This window comes from Adiantum capillus-veneris, chromosome 20, assembly GCF_014529385.1.
Source record: "Adiantum capillus-veneris isolate H3 chromosome 20, ASM1452938v2, whole genome shotgun sequence".
Classification (NCBI taxonomy): Eukaryota; Viridiplantae; Streptophyta; class Polypodiopsida; order Polypodiales; family Pteridaceae; genus Adiantum; species Adiantum capillus-veneris.
Genome location: NC_140950.1, coordinates 135,068,051 through 135,086,157, shown reverse-complemented (window position 1 = coordinate 135,086,157; position 18,107 = coordinate 135,068,051). Strand labels below are relative to the sequence as shown.

General features: G+C 46.1%; 1 protein-coding gene across 4 annotated transcripts in view; it reads right to left on the bottom strand.

Moving 5' to 3' along the window:
• Positions 1 to 18,107, bottom strand: part of LOC147433287 (D-Tyr-tRNA(Tyr) deacylase family protein) — a 51,536-nt gene that overhangs the window by 19,372 nt on the left and 14,057 nt on the right. For 2 of the 4 annotated variants that reach the window (XM_086492895.1, XM_086492896.1), the window contains 3 exons: positions 10,748 to 10,814; positions 10,588 to 10,618; positions 10,359 to 10,480 (listed from right to left, as the gene is read on the bottom strand). In XM_086492895.1, the coding sequence (XP_086349021.1) occupies positions 10,359 to 10,480; positions 10,588 to 10,618; positions 10,748 to 10,814 (220 nt within the window). Of the gene's footprint in view, positions 1 to 10,339; positions 10,481 to 10,587; positions 10,619 to 10,747; positions 10,815 to 18,107 lie in introns of all 4 variants that reach the window. The other 2 variants (XM_086492897.1, XM_086492898.1) reach the window with 1 other exon arrangement.

Below are 18,107 nucleotides of genomic sequence, written 5' to 3'. Positions count from 1 at the left end.
TCCCGCTCAACAAGCAACTTCTCAACAGTACCCCCTAGCGTTTTTCAAGCAGTACCATCGCCACCTTCACCCCATCCCTTGCGTTTCCCCCACAGCATTCAGCATCGCCATCAAGTTGCCTTGCCTGGCGTTTTCCCCACAGCACCATTCAGCCCAGCGTTTTCCTTGCAAAAACGCTACACCTTCAGCCAGTGTTTTTCTTGCAAAAACGCCAACAAACCTCAGCCACATCAGCGTTTTTTATTCTCAGTCCTCACCGCAGCAGATGCTCTCAGTTTTCAGCCTATGACACAGTAGCAGATCAGCCCAAGTTGGTTGCAGATGTTCCCCCATTTTCAGCCATAAAAACGCAGCCAAAACAGTCATTTTCAGCCACCGAAACAGTCCCGAAATTCAGCGATTAGAAGATCCCAGATTTCAGCCATCAAGTCGTCGTCGTCGTCGTCGTCGTCTGCATAGTCCCATTGCATCAGTCCATTGCATTCGCATTGTACACCTTTGTGCAATCAATGTAGATCACTCTCGCCGACGAGAGTGGGGCCTTCGGAGGAGGGTTTTACAACCTCTCGGGTGTCGTATCTCTTCTCTCTCCTTCTCTCAGTCTCATTCACTTGCAAGCACAATATCCACTCACTTTGTTCGTGATCATAGCACTCTCCATATGACGGAAAGCTCTCTCTTTCCCTAAGAACTAAAAGGAACCTTGAGCAATAAAGATCAGAGCTTTGGAAGTGTTCTGCATTACTCAAGGAAAGAACTACAAGAACCACAAGAATTTTTTTGCTTGTTGCGATCGCACGAACCCAAGTTTACTTGGGCATGGCGATTCCTAATCGTGTTTTGTTGAAGAGTTACAGGAATCCCAAGAAAGAAGGGCTTGTCCAGCCTCCCCTTGTGTCTCTTTTCACTCATTGAGAGCGGACCGTGCACTTAGCGGCCGGCCAATCGACGTGAGGTGGGAAAAAGCAACCTTGGTGTGAGCGCAAGGCCGCCAAGGGGTGCGCCCGCAGAAAAGGGTTGAACTCGGGTGAAGAGAAGATCCTTCTCCAACGCGATTTGCAAGCGAAAGAACACCTCAAGAACCTCAAGATCCTCAAGAACCCAAGATTCTCACGAATCAAGGACCTCAAGAACCTCAAGAACCCAAGTTCCTCGTGGACTTAAGAACCCAAGACCCCAAGAACCCACGATTGCAGATTGGTCATCACTTGAAGCGGAATGGATACTTTGCTTGGAGGTGATGAGCATGAGAGAGGCGAAGAAGAATTTTCCCCACCAGGAGGTTTTTCTGACCCTTCCCCATCTACGACACCGATTGCACTAACTCCTATGGAGGCTTTCGACAAGAGAATGATGGACAAGAAGTTAGAAGACAAAGCAAGAGATGTCGAATGAGAAGCAGAAAGAAAAGCCTACGAAAAAGACATGGCAGCCATAGAGCGTAACTACACAGAAAGAATGGCAGTCCTAGATCGCGAGAACAAAGCAATAAGGCAAGAGATGTTGCAACTCTTTTCTCGAATGCAAGTGCAGATGCAACAAGATCGGGAAAAGGAGACTCTCTCAGTCTCTTCTTCTCCCAAGCATGATACACAGGATTTGCATGATTGTGTGAAGCATGATGATGATTTGATTGACAATGATTTGCATAATGATTTGGATGACAATGACAAGCATGATGATTTGCATGATCAAGATGTGATTTTTCACAAGAATGATGATTTGCATAATCAAGATGTGATTTCTCACAAGCATGATGAGTTGCATGAAGATGATGTGATTGTTCACAAGGATGATGTGTTAGTGGATGCTTTTTCTAGCGAAGCTAGCCTCGTTATAGATTCGATCAATCACGAAGAAGCGATCTTGGCTTTCGAGTCGAGGTCCAAAGAACCCCCACAGGACGATTGGATCATTAAAGCAGAAGCGATCTTGGCTCTCGAGCCTAGGTCCACAGAACCCCTTCAGGAAGAAGCGATCTTGGCTCTCGAGCCTTGGTCCAAAGAACCCTCACAGGAAGTATTATGTGTTCGCATGATTGATACGCACGCATTGTTCGAGTGTTTCATTCGTGAAGGTTTCCTGTATTTAGTCAACATCGTATGTGATCCCTTTTCCTAGGCATGACATATTGTATGTTGAGCACGTTTCTCTCATAGATGAGCACGAATGTATGCGGATTGTTCATGAAAAGCTGAAGAGTTTGTACGTCAGGAAGTCACATTCCATGTCTCTTCCTTGGCATGACACAGTTTCCGAACGAGCACATGATTGTATGAGCACCAAGCATGGGCATTTCCATTGTGATTTGCCACAGTTGATTGTTTTCGATCAAACAGAAAAGATTCGATTTCCTTGTTTGCATGTATTTGATGAACGGGTTGTCACTCCATCTATATGTTCATCTACATTGCATACACGGTCTTTAGAGAAGACAAGATTTGTTTCCTTCACTTTACATGGAATGGGTATGTTCATGGTTTTGTGTTGGAGATGGTTTCAGGAATTTTCAACCATGGAGATTCTTGAAGACGAAAGAAGCAGGTCTCTAGACGAAGTTGAAGCATCGAAGGAGCCACGGAAGACTTTGAGTCGCTGTCGGCGCGGCCCAAAGAAGCAAGCGTTGCAGACTTTTATGAAGTTCAAGTACCGCTCGACCCACACAGCAGAGTGGGCCGGCGAAGAGTCCCTTCCAGGATTCCGGATGCTGTTGGCGATCTCCCTCGACGCCATACAGTTCGGTACCAGTACCTCACTTTGAAAAGGAGGGGATGTCACGTGACACATCCCAACCCTATGTGTCCGTGAACAAGCTACACCACAGCAGGGTTCAGTCAGTCCAGTCAGTTTAGATTAGCAGTGATCTGGCACTTTTGTGAGTCTATTCGTAGACCGTGCATGCCCAGTCACTTAGCATAGATGCATATCCTCCGGTTGCACACAGCATGATCAGCGGAATTCCCATCAGAATCCATTAGCATCAGTTAGGGGAATTTTCCTGTGCATTTAGCCTATTTTTCTATTTTTGGTTATTTTCACTTATTATTTTTAAGTGACTTTCCAACAAAAGTAGGTAGGGCAATTTTGCTAAGTTAATATATAAGCAAACCCAAGTTAGTAGTAATTGGTAGAAGAGGCAGCAGGAGCTTCCCGCTCAACAGGCAACTTCTCAACAGTACCCCCCCCTCAGCACCCCCTAGTGTTTTTCAAGCAGTACCATCGCCACCTTCACCCCATCCTTGGCGTTTCCCCCACAGCATTCAGCATCGCCATCAAGTTGCCTTGCCTGGCCTTTTCCCCACAGCACCATTCAGCCCAGCGTTTTCCTTGCAAAAATGCTACACCTTCAACCAGCGTTTTTCTTGCAAAAACACGAGCAAACTTCAGCCACATCAGCGTTTTTGATTCTCAGTCCTCACCGCAGCAGATGCTCTCAGTTTTCAGCCTATTACACAGTAGAAGATCAGCCCAAGTTGGTTGCAGATGTTCCCCCATTTTCAGCCATAAAAATGCAACCAAAACAATCATTTTCAGCCACCGAAACAGTCCCGAAATTCAACGATTAGAAGATCCCAGATTTCAGCCATTAAGTTGTCATCGTCATCACTGTCGTCATCATCGGCATAGTCCCATTGCATCAGTCCATTGCATTCGCATTGTACACCTTTGTGCAATCAAAGTAGACCACTCTCGCCGACGAGTGTGGGGCCTTCGGAGGAGGGTTTTACAACCTCTCGTGTGTCGTATCTCTTCTCTCTCCTTCTCTCAGTCTCATTCACTTGCAAGCACAATATCCACTCACTTTGTTCGTGATCATAGCACTCTCCATAAGACGGAAATCTCTCTCTTTCCCTAAGAACTAAAAGGAACCTTGAGCAATAAAGATCACTAATCTTGAGAAAATACAACATTCATTCCGCTGCACCTTACATTCTTATTGTGGAACATATGTGCGGCCCATATGGTAGAAGACCTTGTCCGGCAAAGATTGATGTAATTCAAAGAATGAAAGAGACATGTATTAAAGTGACTGAGGTTCGAAGGTTCTTGGGTGCATATGTGTTTTATGTTAACTGGATTCCACATTATGCGCATGTAACAAAACCTTAGTATCAACTCTTGAGAAAGAACCAAAAATTTCAATGGGAAGAAAGGCACATACATGACACATGCCATGAGGAAATTAAAGAAGAAGTAGCTTATGTCTCCAACTTTGAGGAAAGTAAAGTATGAATGTGGGAGACATGTGATTGTGACAGTGGATACTAGCCCCACAAGAATTGGATGGGCGATTGGACAAGATGATGATGATGGCATGAAATATGTGGTGAGATTTGGAGAAAAGGTCCTAAGTGCTCGTCAACGTGATTATCCACAATTAAAAAGAGAGTTATGGGTAGTCACCGCCCCCCCTGGTGGCCGACCTCCGACCTTCTTCACTTGACTCTTATGTAGATACGAAGATGTATTAGATTAGAGACCCTAGCAGCATTGGGTTCTGACAGGGAACTGTTTCGACCCCATGCAACAGGAGTCCTCTGACGAGCCCCCCTCCACCACCGCCACCCCCCCCTCCTTCACAGTCCTTTGTTCCACCGCCACCTCCCCCTCCACCTTCCCCCCCCCCCCCCCCCCCCCCCCCCCCCAACCCCCACTTCCCCTCTTTCCCCTGCTGGGCCCTTAGCCTCATCACCCGACCCATCCCACACTCCTGACTGGACACTCATCCGCAGCTAGACGCTCTCTTGGTAGTGCTTTCCCCACGAGCCGAATGGCTCGAGAGGGACAGCCCTACTTGAGGACACCACTTCTGGTTCAAGCCTCTCCTTTTGCAGCAGTCCCCTGTGGGCTTACCAGCTTTGGTATTTTTTTGCCTACAGCTTCACCCGTTTCCTCGATGACACTTCTCCCAGCTTGCTTTCAAGTTCACATCCTCTGCAAAGCCTTCCAAAAATAAGCGTTTAGAGTTTGCATTTTACTATGCATTCTATCTACTTCGGAGTTCCGCAATGCTTTTGCTGTTTTTTGTGAATCAATCCTCTCTTTTTCTCTCTGACTCACACACAAACAATCAAAAGCTGTCTTGTTTCAAGAATCATCAGCACCTCTCTCTCTATCTCTAGCTCTACCACAAGCCTATTTCAGCTTTTAGAACTTATGTTGTTCTATTTCTTATTTAAGCTTTGCTCTATTTCATAGTTCAATTGTGAAAAAATTGACATGTACTTGGTACCATCCACACTGAGAGTCAAAGAATGATAACTACTTATATCAACATACATATTACAATAAAAAACGAAACATTTGTTTCAATTTCTCTTGCTTCAAACAAATTTCCAACTTGAAAACCGATTGTATTAAAAAAAATCGAGCTCGCTATTGCTGCGCACTTCCCCCGCCATCGTTGTTTCCCTCCCCTCGCCCTCGCGTAGCCTCCTCCCCTGCGCGCTCACCGCCCCAAATCCCCCCAACTACCCCCCCCCGCCCCCAAGAAAAAAAAAACCCGCACCCCAGCCTCCCCCTTGCTCGCCTTCGGCCGGCTTCCCTCCATCCCACCGCCAACTTCACCCTCTCCACCGTCGCTCCCTCCATCCTCCCCTCCAGCTACAAGTCCGAGCGCGCTCCTGTTGCCCGCCGCTCTATGGGTAGCTCTTTTGTTGTGAGTAGGCTAGTTCAGGAGAGGCAGTCCTTCCTTCAACCTCCCCCTCTTGGTTGAGACCTCGGCCTTTGGGGCTATTCCAGGGGGCCTGTCCAGCTTCGACATCAGTAAAAGATGGGACCACTTCAGCTACGCCTTCACTCAGTTTCTTGCTGACCCCCATGCTGACCTAGAGGAGGCCTGCTTTTGGGTCCATGTCTTGTTTCTTGCGGCACGTGGTACAAATGCTCCAGACTCTCGAGTGGGATACTCTTTTCCATTGTGGTCAAGACCTGGATTCAACACTCGATTGGCTTCAGACTCGGGCCCTTGAGTTCTCTCACCACATAGGGGACCTGGGGATCACAGGTCTGCTACATACTTCATGGCCATTGGCCAAGTTCACAGTGACACTGCCCGATGCCGCAGGTTGCAGACACATTACTATTCACTTTTTTGTAGATTTGCAGCTCCCTCCTTGCTGTGTGTATACTTATGATGACTCTTGATCAGAGAAGGTGGCTCGGAGGACTGCACACGCCTCTTGAGCATGGGTGGGACATGTGATGCAGACTCGCTTATCTCAAGGCCGATCAGATGCGGATTACTCCCCATCCAAACCGGCCTCAAAGATAGCTCGCCTAGCTACTACAACAGCATCAGTTTTCTCTCATTGACCCCATGAGGATTATCTCATAGAACATCCAAGGCCTTGGAAAACCATAATTTTTGCGCCACCGGGGCCATTTCCATCAAGAGCTCCAGAGATGCCTTGTGGCTGGACCTATGGACATACTTTGCTACAGGAACATCATCTTTGTGAGAGCCATATTCGGCGTTGCGGTCAGATTTTACGTAGCCGCTATGAGACTTTTTGGTCAGCTGTTTTTGTATGTATGACTATTGCGGACTCATGGCAACACGCGATAGTGGGCAGAGGTATCATTGTGCCAGGGAGGGCCCAGTGGGTCACTATGCAGGTTCGAGGTAGCCTTATGAGTTTCTTGAACATTTATGCGTCCAATCATGTGAGTGCACGGGCTGAGTTTTCGGCACACATTGAAAGAGCACGCTCGCGAACCAAGGTTGGGTGAGTTTGGGTGACGGTGTGTGTGCGCACAGGTGGTGTGCAGAGAGAGAGAAAGAGGAAGCACTAGTTGCAGGAGAAGAGGCTACGTAAGTTTTTAGAGGTCTAAAAACTCAAGTGATAAGATTTTTGAGACTCTTTTTATTAAAATGTGCCATTTGGCCACTTGGACAATCTGAAACCTTTAAAAATAGTCCAAGTGGCCCCAAGGCCAATAAATGAATTACAATGCATGTACAGGCCCAAAATGGTGGGCTAAAAATATACATAAAATATATCTGTGAAGCTCTCGAGCAGAGCTACGCGCTGGAAACGGTCCGGAGGAGATTGGGAGTGACCACTGGGCATTTACCCCCAACAATCTCCCACTTAAAGACCCAGCTATGAACTCCCACCCATAGTTACCAGGCACGAGAAACCGGAACGGGAACGCGGAACAGGAACGCAGAACAAGAACGCGGAACAAATTGCCATTCCCTGTTACGGGTACTCACGTTTGAAACACGAAACGGGGATTCGGAACGGGCATTTGGAATGGGAACGGGGAACGGAGACCTGAAAATAGCCATTCCTTGTTACTATGCTCCCACCGTCTGTAGGCAATGCTCACGTTGTGCCTTAGACAGATTTTTGGTGAGAGCATCTGGCAGGTTTTCATGCGTGCTGATTTTGACCAATGAGACCAAACCATCATCAAGCATTTGTCAGATAAAATGGTACCGCACATCAATGTGTTTGGTACGCGCATGAAACATTGCATTTTTAGCCAAACAAACTGCACTCTCGCTATCACATCCTAGCACAGGAGTGTCATCAGGCAATCCAAGCTCACTGACCAGGCGGGCTAACCGTATGCCTTCTTTGGAAGCCTCAATGACTAAAATATATTCAGCCTCAGTAGTAGAGAGTGCGACTATCCTCTGAAGTCTAGAGCACCATGAAATAGCACCACCTACCAAGGTGTAAATGTACCCACTAGTTGACTTGCGGGTATCAACATCACCTGCCATGTCAGAATCACAATATCCCTGCACTTTTAATGAGCCCCTTTCCATGACACACGCATTTGCTTTTGGTCCCTTTCAAGTACCTCATTATGGACTTTACAGCATCCCAATGTGCTCTGCCAGAATTAAACATAAACTTGATCACTACTCCCACTGAATAAGCAATGTCAGGTCTAGTGGCAACCATAGCATACATGAGAGAGCCACAAGCTGAAGCATAAGGTACTCCCCTCATAGCATTGGTTGCATCATCAGTTTTCGGGCAATCACTTGCACTCAACTTTACATGTGGCTGCAATGGCACACTGAAAGGCTTAGCATCAACCATATTAAACCTGTCAGTACTTTTTCAATGTACTTTCTTGACACAAATACAACAGTTTCTGTTGCCTATCTCTCGTTCTGCTTTCATGGACTTAGCATCAAGCTTGTTCGTCAACTCGGGCCTCGCATGCACAAATGCCTCACAACCGAAAATGCGTTAAGTGGTCATATGAAGCGGGTTTGCCACACCAAATCTCTTCAGGGATGCCAGCTTTCAACGCAGTGTGGGGTGAACGATTACAAGTATGAACTACAGTTTTAAGTGTCTCTCCCCAAAATCCTTGAGAGAGATTATCCGTGGGCATCGGACTCTCACATAATGTCCTATCTCTCAGCCACACCATTAAACGAAGGACTATAAGGGGCTGTTAGCTCCCTCTTGATAACATTTTCTTGGCAAAACCTAACAAATTCACCAAATGTGAACTCACCCACATTGTCTGTGCGCAAACATTTCAGCTTTCTACTTGTTTTGGTAGTCACAAATGCATAAAAAATTTTCAAAGAAACAAACGTCACTTTTATTCTTGAGGAAATAAACCCATATTTTCCTAGAGAAATCATCAACAAAAGAAACAAAATATGCAGCACCACCCATATCTTTACACGCATGCTACACACATCAAAATGTAGAAAATCGAGACGATCAGATTTGCGAGAGACACCAAGAGTAATAAGAATTTCTCACTTGCTTTCCATATTGGAATTCATTACAAAAATCAAGCTTTAACCCTTAGTATGAACAAGAGAGGAAAGAACATCAAGTCCTTTCTAGCTCATATGGTCTAATCTTTTGTGTCAAAGCTCCAAGTGAGACCCAATCTCTGCTATAGCAACAAACTTGCTTGGCAAGGCTTTGCAACGCAAGAAATAAAGTGTCCCCTTCTTTGTGCCCTTCACAATTTGCATAGCACCTTTTCTCAGCTTCCAAGGACCACCACTGAAAATGGTGTTATAACCATGCGTGAAATGTTTCAAAACCTTGAAACCCCAAAATGGTTGAAACCACAAAACGTTTCATGGAACACTATTTATGCATAAGCATTGGTAGACAATTAAACGGATCTTTGACTAATCCAATGGCACTATATATCTTGGGTTGTTTAATCTCAAGGGGGCATCATTGCCACCAAATTTACATGCTTTTTCAGACTTGGATCGGGCTTGTGTCATAGGATTGGGTTGCTTGCTATGACCACGAGTATTCACCACTCATTTTTGTTTTATGCTCGGCAACTCATGCATATCTCGGTTGAGCAAGCAACTGCCTACAATAGCCACTTCTGGTTGTGAGGCTAAGTATAGGGCAGCTTTCAAAGCTACTATTTAGTGCATTTGGCTCAAACACCATTTAACTGACTCGGGTGCTAGACAGCAATCTGCAGCTGACACTAAAGTGCTTTGGCAATTGCGAGGAGCCCAACGTTCCATGCTCACGAGGTGCATTATCATTGTCTCAGGGAGAGACGCTCTGCAAGAGAGGTCAGCTTGGCTTATGTACGCAAGGCAACCCTTCTGATCTTGACTCTGCCACATGAGAAGTTCAAAAAAATTTGCAAAGCTTTGGACTTGCTCCCCTTGGTGGACTAATCACATAGGATCTCGCACTTCTCCATACATGAGTGCTAGCTCACGTTCACCACATCACACCAATGGGGAATTTTTTACCATATTATGGTAGTGATGTGTCTGACCACACTTCGGACCCGCCAGGGCACTTTTTTCCCTCGTTAGAAGGGTTTTTTCTAGCGGCTTGTTGTATATACGCCCATCACTCTTGGGCAAACTTTATCTTCGTATAAGCATACTTTTTTTTTCTGAGATTGTATAAGCATACTTAATAATACTACTTCCAACGTTGTGTGCTCTTGAGCTTCTCCTTCATCTTCTCCATTCTGCTGCAACCTTATTTCCAACATCCTTCCCTTCTTGTATTCATATGGCCTGCCATTACATTTTTTGTATCCATGACACTCACCTCATGGAACACTCTTCCATCGTTGTTGCATTTTCATGATGTCCAGAGGAACACACTTTGTACAAGGATAAATCTCATAGGTCAGTTTTCTATGGCCCTTCATAGACATTAATAAAATCTTTCCTTTTCTACATCAAATAATGCTCCTTTTTTCCCATATCCAGCTTGTCAGTAACAATTCCTTTGAAACACCACAGCACATGCCTCATGTCTTGCATTGCAACATCTCAGTATCAATACCTAGCTACTATACATGACATTTGTACAAGCTTACATAGCATATCATTAGAAGTTTAAAGATAAACCTTGGACACGATCTCTCACATAAGCTTTTCGGAATTTTTCCACCAGAGAGTTATAAAATGGCTTGGCCAATTGAGGTGTCATGGCAACATGAAAATCTGGCTTGTTTCCCTTCATAATTCCATACAAGGTAAACTGGCTCACTGCAAGTCGAGTGACAAAAAAAGTCAGACTGGTTGCTTGGTGTCAATTTCTCCAAACAGCTTCACACTCATGCAGTAAAATTGTAAGGAAGGTGCCCATATGTTACCCAGCAGGACCTCATAGTTTCGTTGCATTACCTGTCAAAAGAACCCCAGTGAAAGATTTAATTGTTGAAGTTAAATATACAGACCAAGTATCCACAGAGATCCAGGATAAAACAGCTAAAGAATCGTAAATCATATTGAGGACGAAAGAGAAAGATTTACACTTTGATCCCAAGCTTTGCCGTTCTGCTCATTTGGGAAAATCCGCATATTAAGCGCCTTTCTGCATCTGAATAGAGCATTTCCAAGATTATGCATACAAAACATAAGTTAATCAGGCTTGAATGAGTGCAAGTCAATTTCTAGACTAGCCAGCTATTAGAAAGAACTTGTGTGTGAATCATAATCTACCATCTGCAACTAAATGTCAAAATACAAATGATTGCTTCTCCACATGATCATCCTATCACCTTATACATCATGCAAAATTATGAATCTCTTTCCCAGCTTAAACATTGTTAGCAGGGTGCACAAATAGCTTTGCAATGGCCGGAGTGCGTGCGTGCGTGCGTGCGTGCGTGAAACCAGACCTCAAATTCCATAGGTGAGCAGGCGCATTGCGCGCCAATTCGCCGAGAACAGCACAGATCTTCTTGGCCATGCCCAAGTTGGGGAGGAGGGCGTCGAGTCTGCAAAAGAAATCTCCTCCCAAGGGAGAAAGAGTCAAAGTGCACATGTGCACAAACATAGTTTGGGATTCTAGAAGGCTCATATCAGAAGAGGGTAAGCTAGACTAAGCAATTTGTGTTGTCAAGAGCCTCTGAGAAGAGGGGTGTCCAAAACGAGTGAAGGGATCTCCCGAGAATCAAAGAGGAATCGATGATCAAGCTGAAGTCAAACCTACCATGTGCTAGAAGAGTCATTGATAGACCGCACGGACCACCACCAATAGTGTCCTGTCAGGAGGTAGCATCCTTCAGTGCAGAAAACGCAAGCAGACAGGCTTCTGTACACCCAAAAACGCAACAATGAGGGGCTGAAAATGCGGCTGTAACATGAATATGAGTGTGCTCCTAAGCTTCCGTCATGGTCCAGATCAGTTCAGAGGGTACGAGAAGGGTAGATCTCTGTGCACGCAATCGTCGGAGGGCTAAAAACAGAGAAAATTCAACAACATAATACTTGCAAAACAGTGCCAGTAAATCAGATCTTGCGACCACGGCACCACATGCTGCACCGGAGGAAGCGGAGGGTAGGTCTAGCTAGATCCTTGAGCAAAAAGTAGAGCACTATCCCAAACTGCAAAAAACGCAGCCAACGACCTGAAAAACGTTGTAGATCCAAAAACGCCGGCAGCTATCAAAAATGCTAACAGAATAGAGGGGAGCTCCAATGAGGAAGGAGCCTCAAAAGGCCAGCGCTAGCTCCACAGATCTAGATCGCAATGTCTTGCAAAAATGCAATGAGGATCTGTAACAGACTTGGACACCCCAAGTCGAGAATCTGGTGCAACACACGAGAGAGAATCACTTTAAAACACTTCATACTTAATTCACAATTCAATTGAGTTGACACGGCCCGGCGTAGTTCCATGCCCAGAGAGATTGGCCCCAAAGACTAGTGCCCCTTTCGGTATTTCTTTTTGTACTAATGCCTGAGCAAAGTACAATTGCCCTTGGATCGCCTCTGCTCACCGGCTCGTCAACACAAGTGAGCCAGAGAGAGCCCAAGGGACTTATTTAAAGGCCCTTGGCCATGAAAAGCTTTCAAACTCAAAAGCACTTGTGCCCCCAAAAGCTAGCGCTAAATCAGCCAACGCTATATGAGGAATCCTGTACGGCCTGCCACGTCAGCACAGCAACGCATTTTGCGGAAATCCGTACGGCCAGCCACGTTAGCACTGCAGCGCGATTTGCGGTGTTCCGTACAACAACCGCCAACCAGTTTTCTTTTAGCCTAGTGTCCCTCGGGCCCTCTCAATAGGCGCCCTCTAAGTTGGGACAACTTATGGACATTGCCATGTCATCAGTTTGTGACGGGATCTACAAAAACGGAAGGGAGAGAAACCTATCACTTGAGGCGATCAGCGCCTCGTCCAAGATCTAAGAGCCAATTATCTAGTAACATGTGAGAAAGCGCAAGTGCAAAAGCATGTGTGTGTGTGTGTGTGTGTGTGTGTGTGTGTGTGTGTGTGTGTGTGTGTGTGTGTGTGTGTGTGAGAGAGAGAGAGAGAGAGAGAGAGAGAGAGAGAGAGAGAGAGAGAGAGAGAAATGAAATGAAATGTTATATTAACGTCTTCAAAAGGCCAGAATGACCTATGAGACCAAACTGATACAAAAGTGGGGAATCTGTTACAATGTCTGGGTACCTTAGTACTAAAGTACTAAGTGTGAAAAGTGTGAAAGTGTGAAAGTGTGAAAATAAATGTGAAAAACTAAATACAAAGTATTAAATAAACTTCTTAGGAGCATTCTGGGTGTCTGGCTAGAATGCTTCTAATCCTTTGTTGTAGTCTCCTCCGGTGAAGTGTGCTTCTACATCTCGGTCGTGGTCGTCTCGATTTCCTAAGCTCAATCCCCCTGTCAATGAGGGTGCCTTTGGTATGAATGTGAGAGAGAGAAGGGGGGGGCGGGGGGGGGGGGGGGGGGCTGTTCAACCTGTTAAAGTTATGGCGTCTCAAGTGAATAGCCCAATGTGATCTCAACATTTATTTTGGCTTTAGGTATTTATTTTACTTATTTGTCAGAGTGTTGGGTAGGGAAATTTGCTGAGGGGGGTACTTAAGGCTCCCAAAGCTAGTTTATAAGTAGACCCCAAGCCCCTATAGTAGGAAAAGTGTGTCGTGCTCTCTACTGTGGGTGCTCCTCAGTGCAATATGCATGAAAGCTCACTCCAACAAAAAGAAAACACACCATGGCAATGGAACAAACAACTCAAGGCACAGCAACAAACTCAAAATGCCATGGAACTCGACTAACTCATGAAACCCTTACAGACTCTGGCTGGAAGCACCCTCAGCTCCAAGCCCACGACTTACAAGTACAATGGGGGTGTCGAGGCTCCAATGTGCACAGAGAGTGCAGATGTGCAGTGCATGGACACAAGACACACAACGCTAGACCATAAAAAGTAGATGAAGCATACGACGACTAGAGCCAAATACACGTATATACAATTAAAAAGAGCCACCAACATCTAGTAAAATATCCCTGACAACCCAGCTAAGTCTATCTCCGAACTCTGGTGGTGGTGAACTGGCCCCACTAGACCACCACCCACGTGTCTGCCACGCGCCACTATCCAAGCGAGAGTCCACCCAGTGTGAACCCAAGACCAACTGTAACTCCAATCCGGTGCAAGTGGCACTGTAGCCCTGCAACAGGTTGCACGCCACAAGACCACTCATTGTCTTGATGAGAGAGAACACCGGAAACTGCTATGTAGACCAAGATAATTCAAAGGAACAGCATATCCCCAATAAATGTTGACCCAAACTCGCCAAATAATGGTGAGAAGAGAAGGCAAGTACACGGTCATCATTCAAAAATAGAAGAAGGTTACAGCTTCCATACACATTAGGCAAGGTGGTCAACACCATTGACAACACCAGTAGAAGGAAGAAGCTGGTGGAATATATGCACACCAAGAAAGATATTGCGTAGGTAATGGTGAGGGCTACATAGGGTCTATATCACAAACTGCTGACGTGTCAAGCCACTAAAGAACTAAGCCAACTTGCAGATACCGACCGAGGGGCCTAATTTTTAAAGATGAGTTCCTGCTAACTTATGGGACCTCGTCCGATAAGGCCCCAGGTGACCCAAAGAACAATAAAATAAAGTAGGACCCTCAACCTCACATAAAAGATGTTGATGTGGCTGCTGTACGGACACCCGCTATTTGCACTGACACTGCCATGTGGCAGCCTGTATGGACTTCCGCTTTATACGCTGCTGACTGATGATATGGCACGCTGTACGGATATCCCTAAAATTGTGTTGGCTGCTTTTGGGAGGCAAGATGCTCTTAGAACTTGATGCTTTTCAAGTACTGCTTTTGGATAGACCTAGGGCCTTTAAATATGTGCCATGGGCTCATTCTCTGGCACGCTCTCGCGTGGAAGTGCAAAGCAAGGGAGTACGGACATGTCCCTGTTGAAGCAATATAAGGAAATACCAAAAGGGGCACCATTCTCTTGGGGTGTAACTCCGCCACTCCCTGTCTCGTGTGTCGTGCACCTCTTTCACTTCAGTGTTATTTGAAGTGCTTAAAGTTGTTCAGACTGTTCTTTTCCGTTTGTACGTGGTGCTCTCCTGTTCAGTGGTATCAGAGCTCCAGTCATGTGCTTCATAGTTACCCGAAACACGGAACGTACACCCAAATAATGCAATTTTTAAGCCTATGTGTTTGAATACAAGTAGTACCCACAAAAAACACGATTTGAAGACCATTCAACCTTATTATGACTGGATTGTGATGTGCGGCGCCGCGGTCATGGTACATACACAATGCCCATACACAATAACACATGCAATTACAGATTAAAGCTCTCAAATAATTGCAAGAGTAGAAATCACAGATAAGACTTGAAAGTTGAGCCATCACATTGAACAAAATACACTTTTCGCTTAATTTTGGCTAACAAGGCCTGCCAAGGCGCTACAAAAAAACCAAAGGTGGCATATACCATATGGCATAATGAGATTATCACGAGGGCAAACCACGATACAAAAAGACCAAAGGTGACAAATACCATATGGCATAAAGATGCTACAAAGAGGGCAAGCCGCAATGCAAAAAGGTAAGGATAATGGATTATGAAAGTCCTAAAGTCTCGAGTCTCGAGTCTCAAGACTCAAGACTCAAGAGCCACTGCCTGAAAAGCCTCCCAATTCATAGTAGCCGGCTATACGTGTCACGTGCACATCTAAGTTTCTAACCCTATGTGCATGCGGACAAGCTACTTCAGGTCCAAGGTTCGGGTCAGCTTAGGAAGTGTTCTGGCACCTTTGTGAGCCTCTTCGCAGGCCGTGCATATCTAGGCACTTAGAGTAGTTGCATATCCTCCGGAAAGTCGCAACCGTAGAGCGAAGGGGTGTGACCAATCGTCGAAGGAGTGTGGCTTTTGGCGAAGAGACGCGTCTATTGGGCGAAGGGGTGTGACCATCCAAGCGTAGGGTCCCCCTTGGCATGGCACTTCGCGTATCTACAACTAGGAGTAGATGTAATATTGTTAACATAGTCACAATCGTGACATTCCCTCCCATTTAAATGAGAGCCTGTGTCAAAGAAATGACTTCTAATGTTGATAGAACTCTGGAAAAGCATTGAATCTTCGAAAATCTTCAATCTTTGAGTTATCGGAAACATTTGTCTTGAACCTTTGCTTCTTGCAAAACCTTTTTGCTTTGACTACTAAATCCCATGTCATTGCATTGTTCAAAGACTTTTTGAAAGAATCTCGCTTGATCAGGTTGACTGCAACAAGAGATTGATCTTCAAAATTCTTCATGCGATGTAAGATTTCTGGTTCAAAATCTTCCAGTGACTGCGAAATATTTGGGGAAGAGGAAATCTTCTCAAGGTACTCTTCGATGGGATAACTTCAACTTTATGAATCACTGGAGAGGATTTTGGCTTGAGACTATAATCATCTTCCAATAATGAATCCCAAAATTCTTCAGAATCATCTTCAGAAACTGCGACTTCATGACTTGCAATTGGCATATCACCATCCAGCAAAGAATCAAAGAAAGCATAGTCGTCTTCAGACTCAGAATCTGCAACTATGTCCTTATCTTTGTCTGGTAATGAAGTATCACTTGGAAAAACTTCTTCATTAATAATAATTTATGCATGCCAAGCTGTCGAACTATCTGAGTGCTGACGAAATTATTCGAGCATCCGCTGTCCACCAAAATATTGATGGAGCGACCGTTGAGAGTGTCACAAAGGGATGACGTGGTTGCCCGAGAGGAAATCCTAACCCTGACTACTGCTGAAAACCCTAAAAGTGGAAACCTAACCCTAAAACCTGCAAACCCTAAAATCTGCCAAAAACCCTAACCCTAGGGAAGTAGGGGAATCCCGGAAAAAGCGCAAGCATGATGACGTGGCAGAATCTCGTAAATTACGGCGCATGAACCTGCAAACCCTAAAATCTGCCAAAAAACCTAACCCTAACCCTAGGGCGGTAGGGGAATCCCGGAAAAAGCGCAAGCATGATGACGTGGCAGAATCTCGTAAATTACGGCGCATGATTGCTTTTTGGCGTGAGATGCTTTTGCGGCAGAATCTGCTTTTTCTCTACGTTAGGCTTACTTTTAGTTTATTAAAAGTGAGAGATTGTGGATTATGAAAGAGAGAGAGAGAGCTTTTGATCTGAAGCTTTTGGGGATCTGCTTTTGGCATCCTTTATAAACATTAAAATATGTGGTTTGGGCTCCCACTCTGCAGAGCATTTGGACGCAGAGTCTGAGAGTGAGACCCGAACCACTCTTGTACTTTGAACTGATTAATACATAAAGAAATACCGAAAGGGATAAGCTCGCTACTGCTGTATTCCCTTCGCTGCCCCACCCCTGTTGTAACAGCTCGCGCCCCACCCCTGCTGTAACAGCTCGCGCCACTACCGCTGCTGCAGCCCCGCCCGCCATTTCCACCCCTGCCGCCACTGCCATCTGTTGCCGACCCCCTATTGCAGCCGCTCCCGCCATTGCCGCCCCCGCCTATTGCTGCCAACGCTCCCGCATTAGCCCCCCCCCCCCCCCGGGCCCGCCTGTTCTTTTTCCTCCCAATTGCATCCTGCAAGTCGGTACCTACAGCATTGAGTCCTTTTTGGGGCAGTGCTTTGCGTGCCAAGTTGCAGATTCCGCCCGCCGCCCTCGTCTTACGCCACAGCAGTAGACACAGATGGAGGCTCCAGCTTCGCCACAGAGGGACTCGCCCGAAGCCCCCTCACCCGACCCCGCTGAGCCCACCATTCGACTTGCTCTTTCGTCGACAGAGCAAGTGAACCTTGCCACAGAGGTAGAGCGTTTGCAGGCGACTTCGGTCATCTGCAAGATTCTCAGCACCCGACCTAGCAGAGGAGAGCTGGATGACCTTCTCCGGGCCCACCTTCTCGCAGAGGTGGGCAAGATCTTGGATGTCCAGATTCTTGGACGGGGTTACTATCAAAGCGAGTTTGAGACCTCCGAGATGGTGTCCAAGGTCATCACCATGAGTCCACTGACCATTCGAGCAGCATGTACCCACTTCCGACAGTGGAGACATGGTTTTGACCCGGCTTCGGATGTTCTAGTAGAGGAGGCAGACATCCCCATCTCAGTCTGCTTTCCGGGTTTATGGAGGGAGTACTTACCACTTCTATCCAGGATCGGCTTAGCCATTGGGACTGTCCTGGAGACACCTCGTACGGCAGCATCAATAGCTGCCAAGGCGGCTGGCATCCCCTCAGTTCGAGTTTTGGTCAGAGACACCCACACGCTCCCGAAGGTTATTCTTTTGCCTCGGGTGAGTGGGGGTTGGTTTAGACAGAGTGTGGAGTATTCGGGCCTTCCGAACCAGTGCTTCATTTGTC